This window comes from Neltuma alba, unplaced genomic scaffold (assembly GCF_004799145.2).
Source record: "Neltuma alba isolate B1F8T4 unplaced genomic scaffold, ASM479914v2 tig00011685_pilon, whole genome shotgun sequence".
Classification (NCBI taxonomy): Eukaryota; Viridiplantae; Streptophyta; class Magnoliopsida; order Fabales; family Fabaceae; genus Neltuma; species Neltuma alba.
In genome coordinates this window covers 300,261-314,123 of record NW_021636324.1, presented here as the reverse complement: position 1 = coordinate 314,123, position 13,863 = coordinate 300,261, and the positions used below count along the sequence as shown (strand labels likewise).

At 40.6% G+C, this 13,863-nt stretch overlaps 3 protein-coding genes across 4 annotated transcripts; 2 read left to right on the top strand and 1 right to left on the bottom strand.

Moving 5' to 3' along the window:
* Positions 1–995: 995 nt before the first annotated feature.
* On the top strand, positions 996–3,460 carry LOC114716694 (uncharacterized). The gene has a single exon (XM_028901733.1). The coding sequence runs from the start codon at positions 1,101–1,103 to the stop codon at positions 3,240–3,242; it is 2,142 nt and encodes a 713-aa protein (XP_028757566.1). The 5' UTR covers positions 996–1,100; the 3' UTR covers positions 3,243–3,460.
* A 165-nt stretch (positions 3,461–3,625) lies between these two features.
* LOC114716695 (cyclin-A1-1-like) lies at positions 3,626–7,234 on the bottom strand. Of its 2 annotated transcripts, XM_028901736.1 has the most exons (10): positions 6,749–7,232; positions 5,531–5,981; positions 5,289–5,425; positions 5,019–5,111; positions 4,753–4,886; positions 4,498–4,650; positions 4,366–4,399; positions 4,132–4,281; positions 3,907–4,041; positions 3,626–3,812 (listed from the first exon to the last, which is right to left on the bottom strand). In XM_028901736.1, the coding sequence occupies exons 1-10, from the start codon at positions 6,956–6,958 to the stop codon at positions 3,750–3,752; spliced, it is 1,560 nt and encodes a 519-aa protein (XP_028757569.1). In that variant the 5' UTR covers positions 6,959–7,232; the 3' UTR covers positions 3,626–3,749. The 2 variants fall into 2 exon arrangements, with proteins under 2 accessions (XP_028757569.1, XP_028757567.1); XM_028901734.1 differs by having other exon boundaries at positions 4,132–4,399; positions 6,749–7,234.
* Positions 7,235–11,090: 3,856 nt separating this feature from the next.
* On the top strand, positions 11,091–13,026 carry LOC114716700 (uncharacterized). The gene has a single exon (XM_028901742.1). The coding sequence runs from the start codon at positions 11,983–11,985 to the stop codon at positions 12,742–12,744; it is 762 nt and encodes a 253-aa protein (XP_028757575.1). The 5' UTR covers positions 11,091–11,982; the 3' UTR covers positions 12,745–13,026.
* Positions 13,027–13,863: the final 837 nt, after the last annotated feature.

Below are 13,863 nucleotides of genomic sequence, written 5' to 3'. Positions count from 1 at the left end.
TTACTCTTTCCAAAATAAAACTAGTCCAGGTCATCAACGGTTCCTTTTGTACATGTGTCTTCATATTAGATACAATTCTATTTGAAATATTATCGAGTATTAAATATGAATACTCTTCCAATAAATATTTGAATATTAATTAACTACGTTGTGAGAGACCAGTTTTTTTTTTTTTTCAGTAGACTCAGATCTCCACTAGTTCATGGTATAACGATCTCATCTCACTGGCGTTTTTACTCTTTTTCTTGGGCCAACCTTAGAGGATCTTAAAAGGTCGAGCGGATTCCGTGAGCCCGATACATTAGCATGGGCCTTTGTCGTCAATGCTCTGTAAACGAGTAGACTTTGGGTTAAAAGAAAGCCCATAATTTTAGTTTTCATTTCCAAAAGGCTATGATTCTTTCATTTCTGAATGGCTAATTAAATGTTTAGAGCCAGTTTTCTCAATATTAATACTGACCCAACCCCAACGCCCAATCCCAAAAGCACTAATTTGCTGAACTAACCCCCCCCCAACCCACATCGACATTGTTTGGAAATCGGAAAGAGCATCAAATAGAGCCCATAACTTATTTCGATAATCTGTGCTGAAACGTAGCCCACTAATGTCGTCCGCACGTGGAGTTCTTTTTGCCTTTTTAAGGCGATTCATCTTTATCGCTGAACTTCAACTGACTCAAACTTATCCTAGGAAAATGGGCAATATTAAGATCGCTTTAAAAAATCAAAGTAGTATCCTTTTCAAGCCATACAGCTTCCAGGATTAATTCTTTCATGCCCCTACTGGAGCAGTGCCCCTCCACTATAAATCTACAATACAGGGTGAAATTCCAGGTCAGCCCCAAATTGCTCCAAAAATCATATCATCACCCATGACGTCTTTGATCCGTGGGTTCTCCCCCCGCTCAATCAATATCTGCCCCCATCCCTCACATTGGATGACACGTAGCACATCGATCCGGGTGGGACCCATTTCCATCTTCTTTCTAGTTTCTACCATCCTGTTTTTCCCCCTTCCCCTCACCACACACTTTCGGCTCCGCTGCTCAAAACCTCAAAACCTCACTCCGAGAGACTGAAGTCGGGGAATCATTGAAGCCATGAAAACTACCAATTCATCTTCTCTTTGCCTCCTGCTTCTTTTCCTAACATTACGAGCCTCTGCAACTGTAACTGCGGACCACGACACTTCCAGTGCCACCAGCATCATCTTCACTACACTGGGCAGGTCTTTCTACGCCTTTGACATCTACTCCCTCCCTGTTCTGGACCGACCCAAACCTCATCACGAAATTCGAATTACTGATGGCCACTCCGTCAATTTCAATGGTCAATTCCCTTCTCCGTCTTCTTCCTCCGTCCTTCTCTCCCTCTTGCCCAATCATACTTCCATCCGGCTCCGGTCTGACCCGCTTCCCCTGCAACTCGTCTATGTCACCGAAAGAGTTGATGGCATCTCTAACATATACTACGATGTCGTTTATTACGAGGATGCTAGAAATGTAAGAAGAAGATCGGCCCTTGAATCCGTCGCAGATAGAATTCAAGTACCTCTGTTGGGCGATGACCTGAGCGAGAATCGAGTTTCCATGAAAGATAAGCCCACTTTGACCGGAGAGTATTTGGTGTATGTGTCGACACACGAGAATCCGGGCGTGCCAAGGGCCAGCTGGGCTGCGGTTTATTCGACCCACTTGAAATCTGGTTCGACTCGGAGACTTACTCCTTATGGGGTTGCAGATTTCAGTCCATCAGTTTCCCCGTCTGGGATTTTCACCGCAGTAGCTTCCTACGGTCAGAAAGGTTGGGCAGGTGAGGTTGAGGATCTCACTACTGATATCTACGTTTTCTTGACTCGGGATGGAACTCAACGAGTCAAGGTGGTTGAACATGGAGGTTGGCCAAGTTGGGTGGACGATCGTACTATTTACTTTCATCGGAGGGGCGACGATCAGTGGTGGAGCGTGTATCGGGCAATTTTACCTTCCGAGGGTCCGATTTCAGCTGATTCTGTGAAGATTGAACGGGTCACCCCACCGGGTATCCACGCTTTCACACCCGCCACCTCACCCGGAAACAGGAATTTCATAGCAGTAGCTACGAGAAGGCCAGGCTCCAGCTATCGGCACATCGAGTTGTTTGACCTGCTTAAGAACGAGTTCAGGGAACTGACTCGTTTGGTGTCTCCCCATGCCCACCACCTTAACCCGTTTATTTCGCCGGATGCTTCGAGGGTTGGGTACCACAAGTGCAGAGGAGAGCCCAATACGAAGGATAGTCCCCAGTTCATGTTAGAGAATGTCCGAAGTCCGATACCCGGTCTCACTCTTTTCCGCTTCACGGGTTCATTTCCGTTCTTCTCGCCGTCGGGTGATAGAATAGCTTACGTTGATATGCCTGGGGTTTATGTCGTAAATCGGGACGGCTCGAACAGGCGTAAGGTTTCCGATGCAATGGCCTTCTCGACCTCGTGGGACCCAGTTCGTCCAGGAATAATCTACACAGCCACCGGACCAACATTTGCGTCTGAGAGCTCGCAAGTTGACGTCATCTCCATCAACGTTGATGATTTTGATCAGTACAGTCAAAAGAGATTGACCCTCGACGGGAAAAACAACGCTTTCCCCTCACCCTCCCCCGATGGTAAATGGATCGTCTTCCGATCGGGTCGATCGGGGCATAAGAATCTATACATAATGGACGCCGTTGATGGAGAGAGAGGTGGGCTTCAGAGGCTAACGGAAGGCCCATGGACGGACACGATGTGCAGTTGGTCACCAGATGGCGAGTGGATCGCTTTTGCATCGGACCGAGAAAACCCAGGAAGTGGGAGCTTCGAGCTGTACCTGATCCACCCGAATGGAACCGGACTGAGGAAGCTGATACAAAGCGGATCAGGAGGCAGGACAAACCACCCGTATTTCAGCCCGGATGGGAAGAGTTTAGTGTTCACCTCTGATTATTCGGGCATATCAGCGGAGCCAATCTCAAACCCGCATCATTACCAGCCATACGGTGAGATCCATACCATAAGATTGGACGGGTCGGGTATAAAGAGACTAACCCATAATTCATATGAGGATGGGACACCGGCTTGGTCCCCCAAGTATATTCCTGTCACCAACGTGGAGGAGCCGAAGCGAGGGCCTTATTGCTCATTTGAAGATTGCCATTGGCTCAATAACTTCCCAAATACAAGCACTGCAGGTGAAGCCGCTGCTAATGTTCAGTGTGGTGTGTAGGCAATGGCCCTTCATGCTGTGTATAAGAGTACGAACCTTTTACTTCTTTTGTCATGTAAATTGAACTACTTATTGTTTGCTTGATATCCGATATGATGTTAGAAAATGGATGATTGTATATTTGTATGTCGAGTAAAACGGACAGTTTTAGTACTTATTGAAACTCTTCATTTTAACTGTTTTCTCGTAGCAGTACAAAGGAAGGAGATTTATTTGTAGTTGGTGTGACTTCATGGTGGATAGTAGTGCTTTATCTGCTCATAAATAACACGATGTTGCTTCATGAAGTATTTATTGCGCTCGGTAGATTATGGGAGATCAACAGAATCCCCAGTACAATTCACATTAGCTCTTCTACAAAAAGACAGATCAGAGGTAAAAACTTGATTATACAGGGTAGACGGGAGAAAGAAAGAAGAATCCTACGCTGACGCTTAGTCTAGTCATGTTAAGCTACTAAGCCAATCCAACCGAGAATTGGACAATTAACGGCGGATTCCTCTCTGCTCAATTCTGGAAAAATTCTTGAGGTATTGACGGACGAATGTACTTCTTAGCCACGTATTTGTACTGAAACATGAATGAAATACGAGTAAGATATCAAAGCAAACAGATTATTATATGACAACAAAAGAACTGGAAAGCATGCGAGTCAGAATTCCACCTTGTGCTGACTGTATTTCTCTCGGATTGCGGGTAAATTAGAACTGTGGGTGTTACAACAGAGACGATGGAGATCCCTGACGCAGTCGCACAAATCACAAGGCTGGTAAAGCGTATAGTGTTGCAATGTAGAGTTCTGTTATAAACAGAAACGGCAAGTTAAAGCCATATATATATATTGTTATGAAGGTAGGCACAAGTGATTGTTGGAAGGAGGCATACATACCCAGGGCTTGGTTGAAGGGAAGAGTAGATACTTGGCGAGGAAAATTGCAGAAGCAGCTGTAAGTGAAGGGGCATAGCAAAGCATGCTGTACTCCAAGAGAGACAGTTCGGCGATGTAGTTGGCCAAGCATTCTAATTGCAATGATGGGACCTGAGAAATCCACAAAAAATCCATCATAAGAATGCTAGTAATTCTAAGAAATTGAGATGTTTTAAGAGACAGGCAGCATTGTACCTCATTCACTCCCTGAGCTGCGCGAACGAATCGTCTGAAGGCATATCACCAAACACAAAGTATTAGTGCTGGCACCGTGAAAGACCGTAAAAAGCTGTGTGTGATGCTTATTGACAAGTGACAGCCTCTTACCTCAAGAAACATTTAATTGTTGGGGCCGTCATTTCGAACTTCAGAAAATTCAACACCGCAGATTCCATCTGCAAAACCTCCTCCTTGAAGTATGTGTTATCAGTTATGTAACAAAATTCTTCGACCTGAGGCGCGCAAATCTCCTCATACTTGCTGTCAAAAATGATAGAAACATCTCGTCAGTCGTCACTATACGTCTACTCCCATCAAACAGACAACTCATGAGACAGGGAGTATATTATTAGGATTCCTTACGAGGCAATCATCATGCAGGAAACTCCGAGTAATTGAAGTTTTTGCCTGTTCATAGCATTCCCTGAAAGATACCGATCTATGTAGTTCACTGTCAAATACAATGTATCAGGCACGAGTCGATACTCTTCAGCCACCTGCAGTTCAGACTACTAGTTTAGCATTTACTAGGAAGAGCAAAATTTGAGCCTTAATTCAATAAAAGCTAGTGAATGATTTTATTTTTATACATCTTTTACAAAACACTCATCACTGTAAACTAATATTACCTCAACAAGCCAGTCAATCAATATAGCACGCATGCTGGGATTTATGTCCTTTTGAACTCTCTCCATGTAATCTGCGGAAGGCCTTTTCTTTGCCTAAATGAAGAAATCAGAGGCCAAAAAAAAAGAAAACGAAGATCAGAATACTAGAGACAGAATAACTGATTGTTATTCATATGACAAATCCAGAATCTAGAAATGCAGAATTTCGCTAATTTTTTATGGCAAAGACTGAAGACTACACTAGTTTAATTAGGGGAAAAGAAATTTAACCTCAGATGCACGCAGATGCTTGTAGATGTCACAAGCGAAGGTCGCACACAGCTGTGGATCCATGTATTTGTTATCGATATTGGCAATTTTGTCTTCTCTCTCCAACTCAACAAGTATGTCTCTGTTACAAATGTTGCCTGCGAATGAAACAAAAACACTGCATCAGATTGTGTAGAAGAAAAGCCTGCGAGACTAGTAACAATGAGAAGAAAACAGAAGGCAAAATTGCATCAACATGAAACCTGTTGTTCCATCTGTATTATCAGAAATGTTCAGAATGCTCAATGTCTTTCTACCAATAGAGTCAACAGCGGAAACATCGTTGCTGTCCATATATTCAACTTCAGGACTGTTGAAAGAATCGCAAGTAGACATAGTCTCATCCATAGAGACTGACATCCCATCTGATTTACTAGGAGAAACATCCATGCTGCTAGTAAGAGGGACGGTGGAATTACAAACTGCGGGAGCGGCTTCAGATTTTTGTAGAGAAGAAGCAACCTTAGGAAAATCAGTGGCACTTGATTTTGCATCCAAATTGGCAGCAACTGGAGCGGTGAGAGCTGCAATTGTAGGAGCAGCTTCATCTTTTTGTGCAAATGGACTAGCCTTGGGGAAAACAACTGCACTTGATTTAACATTTGACGAGGTGGATTCCCTGTTTGTCTTAGCGATTTTAGTTGCACCAGGTACCTAGCAAGAGAAAAACCCAGCTTTTAACTACGGGAAAAAGAAAAACACGAGAAAATACCCACCATGCTTACGCAGCAACTTTAATGTTCGGACAGCTTTAATGGCAATTAATGAAAAAGTAGGAATCTTTGAAGCAAAGAACTAATTAGGACCGTATTTTGAATTCAAATTTCAAGCAAGAGCGAAGCAGCTGAGACAGAATGGAAAAACACTCTTTTTAGTTAAATTACTCCATTGACCTAGAACGTTGGAATTATTAATTATTAATTAATTAATTAAAGCTACAATTACAGTCATAATTTGACAGTGTGTCTTTCGAACTCAAACTAAATTAAACTATTATGGTAGAGTAGGCACTATATATAAAAAATAATTATAAATTATAATTATAGATTATAGATTAGAAAAAATAAATATAAAATGTATTAAAAAAACAAAAAAACGTTCGTCCTTGGAGATAAAATGATTTTCTTCTAATCGACCCGGATTCCTTGGCGTCGAAAGTTCCTGAACTGGGTGCATTCCCGTTACGGGAAGAAAATGAATCAAATCAATATCGAAAGTTTCAAAATAAATGAAATCCCCTGAGGATTTGAAATTCATGCAAATGTCAGCTGATTTGGACAGAAAAGGAATGACTGGCAATTATAATGTTTGATACCAAAAGACGAAAGAGCCAAGGAAGAAGAAACGTTTTGGTGGCTTCTTTCTCACGCATTTTTCAGGCAATTAAACAAGTTAAACAAAACACTGAGAAAACTCAATACCAGAGTTGATGATGGGAGAGGGTTCCGGGAAGCAGTGTGAGACACATTCTTTAGATTGGTCACGTTAGCGAGAGGCGCTCGCTTCTTGGCCATGTGTGGAGGCAGGGCCGTGAGCTTCCCCACAATCTCCGACGACGACGACGCATGCCGTTTCGCCAACGACGATGTTGTCGAGGACGAAAACGAGGGACGACGATTCTGGTTTGACATTGTGCGTTAAAAATTCAAGCCTAGTAGCGGTTTTTGAACGCGAATTCAAAATGACTCTTTCTTTGCGTTTCTCTTTGCTTTCTTGTAGACTTCTTTCTTGACTCTACAAGAAGGCAATCTCAGCCCCAGGTTCGCAGAGCAAGAAAAGGGAAAATGGGGAGAGAATGAGAGGAAAGAAAGAAAGTCGAAAGAGAGGTTTCAGGCGAGTGATATAGATAGAGCCATAAAGAGAGAGTCTTTATGCTTTGAAAGATCGTTTGAAATTGTTGCGGAGAAAAAGAGAGGAGGATAAAGAGCAGGAGGGGCGTTTCCTCCCTGAGAGTGTGTGCCCGGCTTTGGTAATAAATAAATAATTTAATTAAATGTTTATTACATATTGAGGCGGGGAAAAGGAGTTAGTTTGAAATGGGAAGGCATCCGGGCCGTTGATTGGGCTCGGTAATCGTTAGGAGCGGGGATCTGAGCTGGGGCCCACTTGCCATGGTTTCAAACTGGGTCCGGACAACGTTCTCCCTCCATGCAATAATGCCAGCAAAGCATCAAATGATCCTCATTGGTCAGTTTTTTTCCACGGTTCTTTGGAATCTGATTGGCCTGTGACCTGGCTCAAATTGACCGCTCCGTGACCGTATGGGTAGTCGCGTGTCTTGAGTTTGAATTCGAATTTAAACGGTCACTGGATTTGTCGTTACCCACAGTGCACGCACCCCTAACCGGTGAGTGATGTACAGTACCCCCTGTATTTATTTGATTTGTATGGTTTTTAAAATATGAATTTGAATTAACCATCTACGTGTTAAATATAGTATTTTGAAGTGCATAATTTATTAATTTAAAACAAGCTGAGGGCTGAGCAATATAAAAATTTCAGTCAAGAAAAAGTTTGACTTTTTAAAACCTCGCTCATAAGCTCATACTGCATGTCTCTCTAAATAAATAAATAAAAAAAAAAAGGTAGTGCTATTTAAAGCAAGAAAAATCTATTAAATGTGGATGGCTAAATTCAAAATGGAAGTGGGGGAGCATTTTTGCACGTGGTAATCTCACAAAAAGCCAACAAAGGCTCGCGAATTATTGAATAAATTCATAGTGTAATAGCTCATTTACCAAAAACTAATACACAGTTCGTGATTTTACTGGTTGTCCTTCAAATTCCGTTTTGAGATAGATGGCACAAATGTGGTTAATTATATTAAACCCAAATTCACACTGTAATTTTATCGCTTTCTTCTGACTTTCAAATTTCAAACCAAAGTTGGGTGTTCTTTCTTTTTTTGTTTTTTTTTCCCTGGGTGCAGCTTCCTGCCAGTGCCAGATCACGGAATTTCAGCCAACACCTTTGAAAAAAGGGACAAAACCACTGGATACTGGGAGCACAGGCTTTTCGGAGCGTATCATCATGCCCGACTCTGTAAAGGGAAATTGTATGTCCATAGTTTGAATCATTCTCTTCATAGTCTTTACAAATAATTAAAAAATAAACTGTATTGTCTGCGATTTTTTTTTTTTTGACCAAGACTTGTCTGCGATTTATAATTAGAGTGTTTATAATACATAATATAATCTACTTTGATGCACAAATATGATTATATACATTGGGTGCACGTGATACATTAGATGATATCATTTAAAATCTTATGGCACTGATTTTATGGTGGCTGATGAGAGATACATACATTTATAATTATATTTACCCAATAAATTAACACATAAAAAATAAATATTTACAAAGCTCTGAGTTTTCTAACAATTATGTTTTTAATGAATGTAAAATCATTTCCACATTCTTATAGATAACTACACGGGTTTGGATGTTAGCCCCCTCATTGCGGCGAGTTCTCATTGACGTGCTAACTGCCCGCCGAAGCTTTTTTTTTTTTTTCCCTTGCCAATTATTAGTAGGAAATTAAATTTCCCTCATGCTCCTGGGCTTAGTCGATAAGGATGCTTGGATTGGGCTCTTGAAGTTCCAAAAGTCCTTCTAACATATGAGCTTTTTTGGTAATATTAGTGTCTTTGGGATCAAGATCTAGCAAAATGGGTAGTTTTTTCACAACATAATAAACTACAGTTTAAATCTCTTTTAGAAAAAGTATTCACATTTAGTATTCAACAGCTCTTCAAATAGGACTACCTCTAATACGATATATATACTTTAGCAACAGAAAATTTATTGTTCAGTTCGCAGGTGCTGATATCTATTGTGGGAAAGTATTTTCCGCATGTCGTGGGAGCGTCACTAATAGTAAAAATGTACTCCTCTGATCTTAATATAAGACCTATTTAACTAATTTGATAAGATTAAAGAAGTTAGATAAGTTAATTAATTATAGGAAATGTGACACGTTTTTCCTAAAATACCATAATTATCTTTCTTAATACTCTCTTTCTCTTCTACTTGATTATGGTTGAAGGAGTATTCATATGGGTAATTTAGAGAAAATTGATAAATATAAAAAATTTTATATTTAGAACCAAAACCAACTCAATAATTAGATGTTATATTAAGGACAGGAGGAGTACTTCATTCATCACCCGCCCTTTTTTTTTTTTGGCATTTTATTATCACTGTGATTACCATCCACCCCCCGCCATGTAAGTATCATATTTTTGCAGACGAGGCAAATTCCAGGAACGGCGATTCTCAGATATGTTTGCTTTATTTTCCATTCCCAATTATTTGGGTGTCAAGTGCTACCATTTCATTATACATTCGATCTCCTGAGGCGTACGATGTCAGTTTTTGAAGAAGCTGAGGCGGAAACCTTAGAGCTTAAGTTTGAAGTAGCACTTTGTGCGTCCTCCCTAAGCTCTTCAACCCTCCTGAGTTCTATATTTCTCAAGGCGATCTTCTTTGGGATGTCAGATACAGGGGAGGGAGATGCACGGTATGATTTCCCTATTGTGTCTTCAACATTTGATTGTTGTTTCTTAGCATATCAGTCTTGTGAAGATCTCGATTTTACGAGGTTATTCCAGCAAAATTTGTGCCGGGCATTTCTTGCAAAAAGCAAAGAGGATAATTTTGGTTTGGCGAACGAGTCAACAATTTGATGAGGCCACTGCTGCTGAAGTAGATGATACGTATGTGATGCACAGAATGCGAGAATATTCAAGAAATTGGGAGGAAGAGGACAAGGTTTCTTATTGCTAGTCACAAGTTTAGGCCTCCTTTTCTGCCCCTTCGTTATTCCTGCTCCTGGATTTGGATTCCAATATTATGATGATTTTGACCAAAAATTTTCTGTTAGCCTTGAAATGTCTTCACAAGGAATATGTTGGTGGTTTCTTCTGTGACAATTGGAGCGAGGAGGACTAGAAGCTAGAAACGCTAATTATTATTCTGCATTCCAGCTGCAAAATCAGACTTCAGCCCTCCTTTTGGTTTGAATTTTGTCATTTTGAATTCGCTGCTTCCCCCACAACAAAAGAGGGAGGTGTTTCAATCGGGATCCTGTATGAGAATTAGGCCTAGCAGCCACTGGAGCCAAAAACGCCTAGTCAAAATGACTGACTCCAGTGGCTGCTTTTTCAAATTTATTTATTGGTTAATGGTTAAGTATGAAAGAGCCAACAATTTGTAAAGTGGATTAAAAGTGATGCCGTTTTCCGGTACATATGTGAGCAGTCAGCGTCACAGCGATTACCTCACTCCTGCCGCACCGGTTGAATTTCTACTTTTACTTTCAACTGATTAAGGTGAGTCTCCGGCATATACTCAAAAAATAAATCACATTCTTCATGACATGTAAATCTAATTTTGATTATAAAACTGAAAGGAAAAAAATGTCTTCCCCAGGTGCTTGGTCATGCATCTGTCCTGTTGCTCCTTTTTTTTTTTTTTTTTTGGGCATCGATCTGTGTAGGAAATTATTGAATGGGAAGGAGTCTTGCCGGAGATTATTACGGAAGGAGGATGCGCAAAGTGCTAAAAATGATAATCCCTTAGAATTCCAGTCTCCCCTTGACAAATACTCCTTCTGGCTACAGTACCAATTTATATACTTCACAGTTATTGAGAATAGTAGTTGGCCTTCTGAAACTTATAAAAAATATATGTAACCTTCTAATTCTGCTCCCTACTAAAATTAATGTCCACCATAAAGTGGCCAGTCGGCATTTTATTTGGGCAAATGTACTTCTATTAATCATAAAACAAGCAAGCAAACAGAAAGTCCAGAGCTTCCAAAAGCATCAGCAGCCAGAATAGGAACCGAAGAGAATGATGATGGTTGAAGCCGCGGCCACCCCAAAGGGTCAAACAGCATCATCAGCTGCAATAGAGGCCAGCCACACCATTACCCCCTTCTACTCGGATGCAAAGGTCTCAATGATTTCAAGAATGTTGCAGTCATATTGTGGAGAATGCATATTTAATAACTTCCGGCAAGCTGGTGCATTTATAATTAAAACCGGAGGGAGTAGTAGCCAACAATTTCAACTACACACACACACACACATGTTATGACAATGTCCCCCAATAAACGGTTCGCTGATGCTCCACAGAATTAGTGCGTACCCATAATGACACTGGTCACGATTAGACAGCTTAATCATTGTCCGTTTCACGGTCAACTCAACGGCCAATGTCATCCACAACATGAACATGGGCACAAGCAAAATTTACAGGTTGTAACCTTAATTAGACACAAGAGGGCTACATCCATCATCCATGCAAGGGCAACGAACATATAAAATGCTATTAGCAGGCACCATTACGAGGTGAGAGCATGCGTTAAGAGTAGTTGCATTTTCAAACTTGAGTAGCGCCTATAATGCTCCTTCTCTGAATAATTGCCCGTGGGTCCAATTCGTGCCCTTTGATGATGCTGAGACTCGGAAATATCCAGATACGTACAAAGCCACAACAGTTGGAAAAATCAGCGCCCTTGAACTATGCTTGCGTCGCTTTCTCATTTCTCTTCCTCTCAATAAGATAACAGGCGTGGTGGAATCAACATCTCAAAAGACGTTTTCACCTCAAATTTATTCTCACAAAGTCTACGAACACTAAGCTGAGTCACATGCTATGCGCCATAACAGACAGAAAAGTCATACCTCATAAGCAGACTTGGACCCACTCACCCTCACTAATCCATGCCTTTGATCTCGCCGTTACCAACCTTGTTACTCTCCTTCCCATTCCATATAAATTCACGTTCGCGTTTGGAAACCCGGAGAGACAAACATTTCTCAGTTTGGTTTTAAATAATTGCCGGAAGCCCCCATCAATGGCTGTGGATGATTCTTTCAAGAAGCCAGGAGCTGTACCGTTCAAATGGGAGGTAAAACCAGGAGTTCCCAGAGCTCAGCAGAACCATCCTCGCCCGAAATCAATGCCGCTGTCATCTCCGCCGCCGATGTCGCCGTCGAGGGCACAGTCATTTGATCGTCGCCGATCATCGGAACTGAGTTCAACCAAGTTGAGGCCACCGCCGGCTGGGTACTACATGTTTTCTCCGGTGGAGCCCCGGGCCAAGTCCTTCCGGTCTAGTCCCCGCATCCGGTCTGAGAGGTGGCGATTTGAAAGGCCCCTCCTGGCCCGACCCGAGAGTGTGTCGACCGGCTGTTTCTTGTCACCTTTGCTGAGGCGAATGACAAGCAGAAAGAAACCTCAGAAGCCCGTGGTTTTGTCCGATTACACATCGGATCTCGAGACATCCAGCAAATCTCTGTCGCCGTTCCATGACTCAAGGACGTCGTGCTCGTCGTCTCGGTCAAACATGTCTTCTCCTCGACCCAGGAGCGATCCAGAATGGGCCTGGGCCGGATATGGTCTTTTTTGAGGAACTCTTGCGCTCCAAAACCTTGCTTCCCTGCAGCGTCTCTTTGAGACTTAATTTCGTTTGAGGATGGTTTTTGAAAAAACCAGAGTTACTGGGGTTCATTTTTGAAAAAAACTGGGTTACTGAGCTTTCTCATAACCAACATCAAATGGGAAAATTATCTAATGCCTGCTGATGTCTAAAGTGGTATTGCTGAGCTTCTTTTGCGGAGGTGGGAGGTGTTTAGTATTATGTTGTAAATATATAGCGGTGGGAAATGAATTATAAGCACCCTTCTTCACCTTTGTGTTCTTTTGGAATTTTGTTTTATGTCCGTCAATATTTCTATGCAAATTATATAATATCCATATATATATATATATAAGTTACAGCTTTATAAGCTATGAACACTGACTTGCTTCAACTTGTATGTAAGACATGGACCCTTAATTTAATTTGAATATCCTCTCTGTTTTTTTTTTTTTTCGGGGGCACAAATAAGACACTGTCTTGAGAGCTAGGATAGAAGCGAAGGAGAGAATTTGATTTACTCACAACAAGTTATCTTCCTTAGTTATTAAATTTAGGGAAAGCTGAAGGCACTTAAAAATAAAATGTATATTTAGTTTTTTTAGCTTTATATAAAATTTTAATTTGATTCCTTAATTTTTAAAAGTATATTTTTAATTCTTTAACATTAAAATCATCAGTATTAATTGCTGATTTTTTTGTAACAATCATTATTATTTTAAAAATTAAAAAATATTATATAAACATTTAAAATCTAAATAATATCATTTTTTTATTGATAGTTTTAAGATTAAAAGATTAAAAATGTACCTTTTAAACTTATGAGGACAAAATTGAAAATAAATTTACACAACAAGAATAAATTAAACAAAACTAATGGTGAGATCCTTTGCAATCATTTGAAGACAGCTTAATTTAATCGTGTATATATCGTTTTGTTTTCTTGAAATAAAAGGCTCTAGGGAAGTACAACAGATGATTCGGGTTTGGTTGATTTGTTGTTTACAATTCTACTCTTTCAATTTTTAATATAAGACTTATTTAATTAATTTGATTAAATTAAGAAAATTAGGTAAGTTAGCTAATTATAAAAAATATAACATGTTTTTC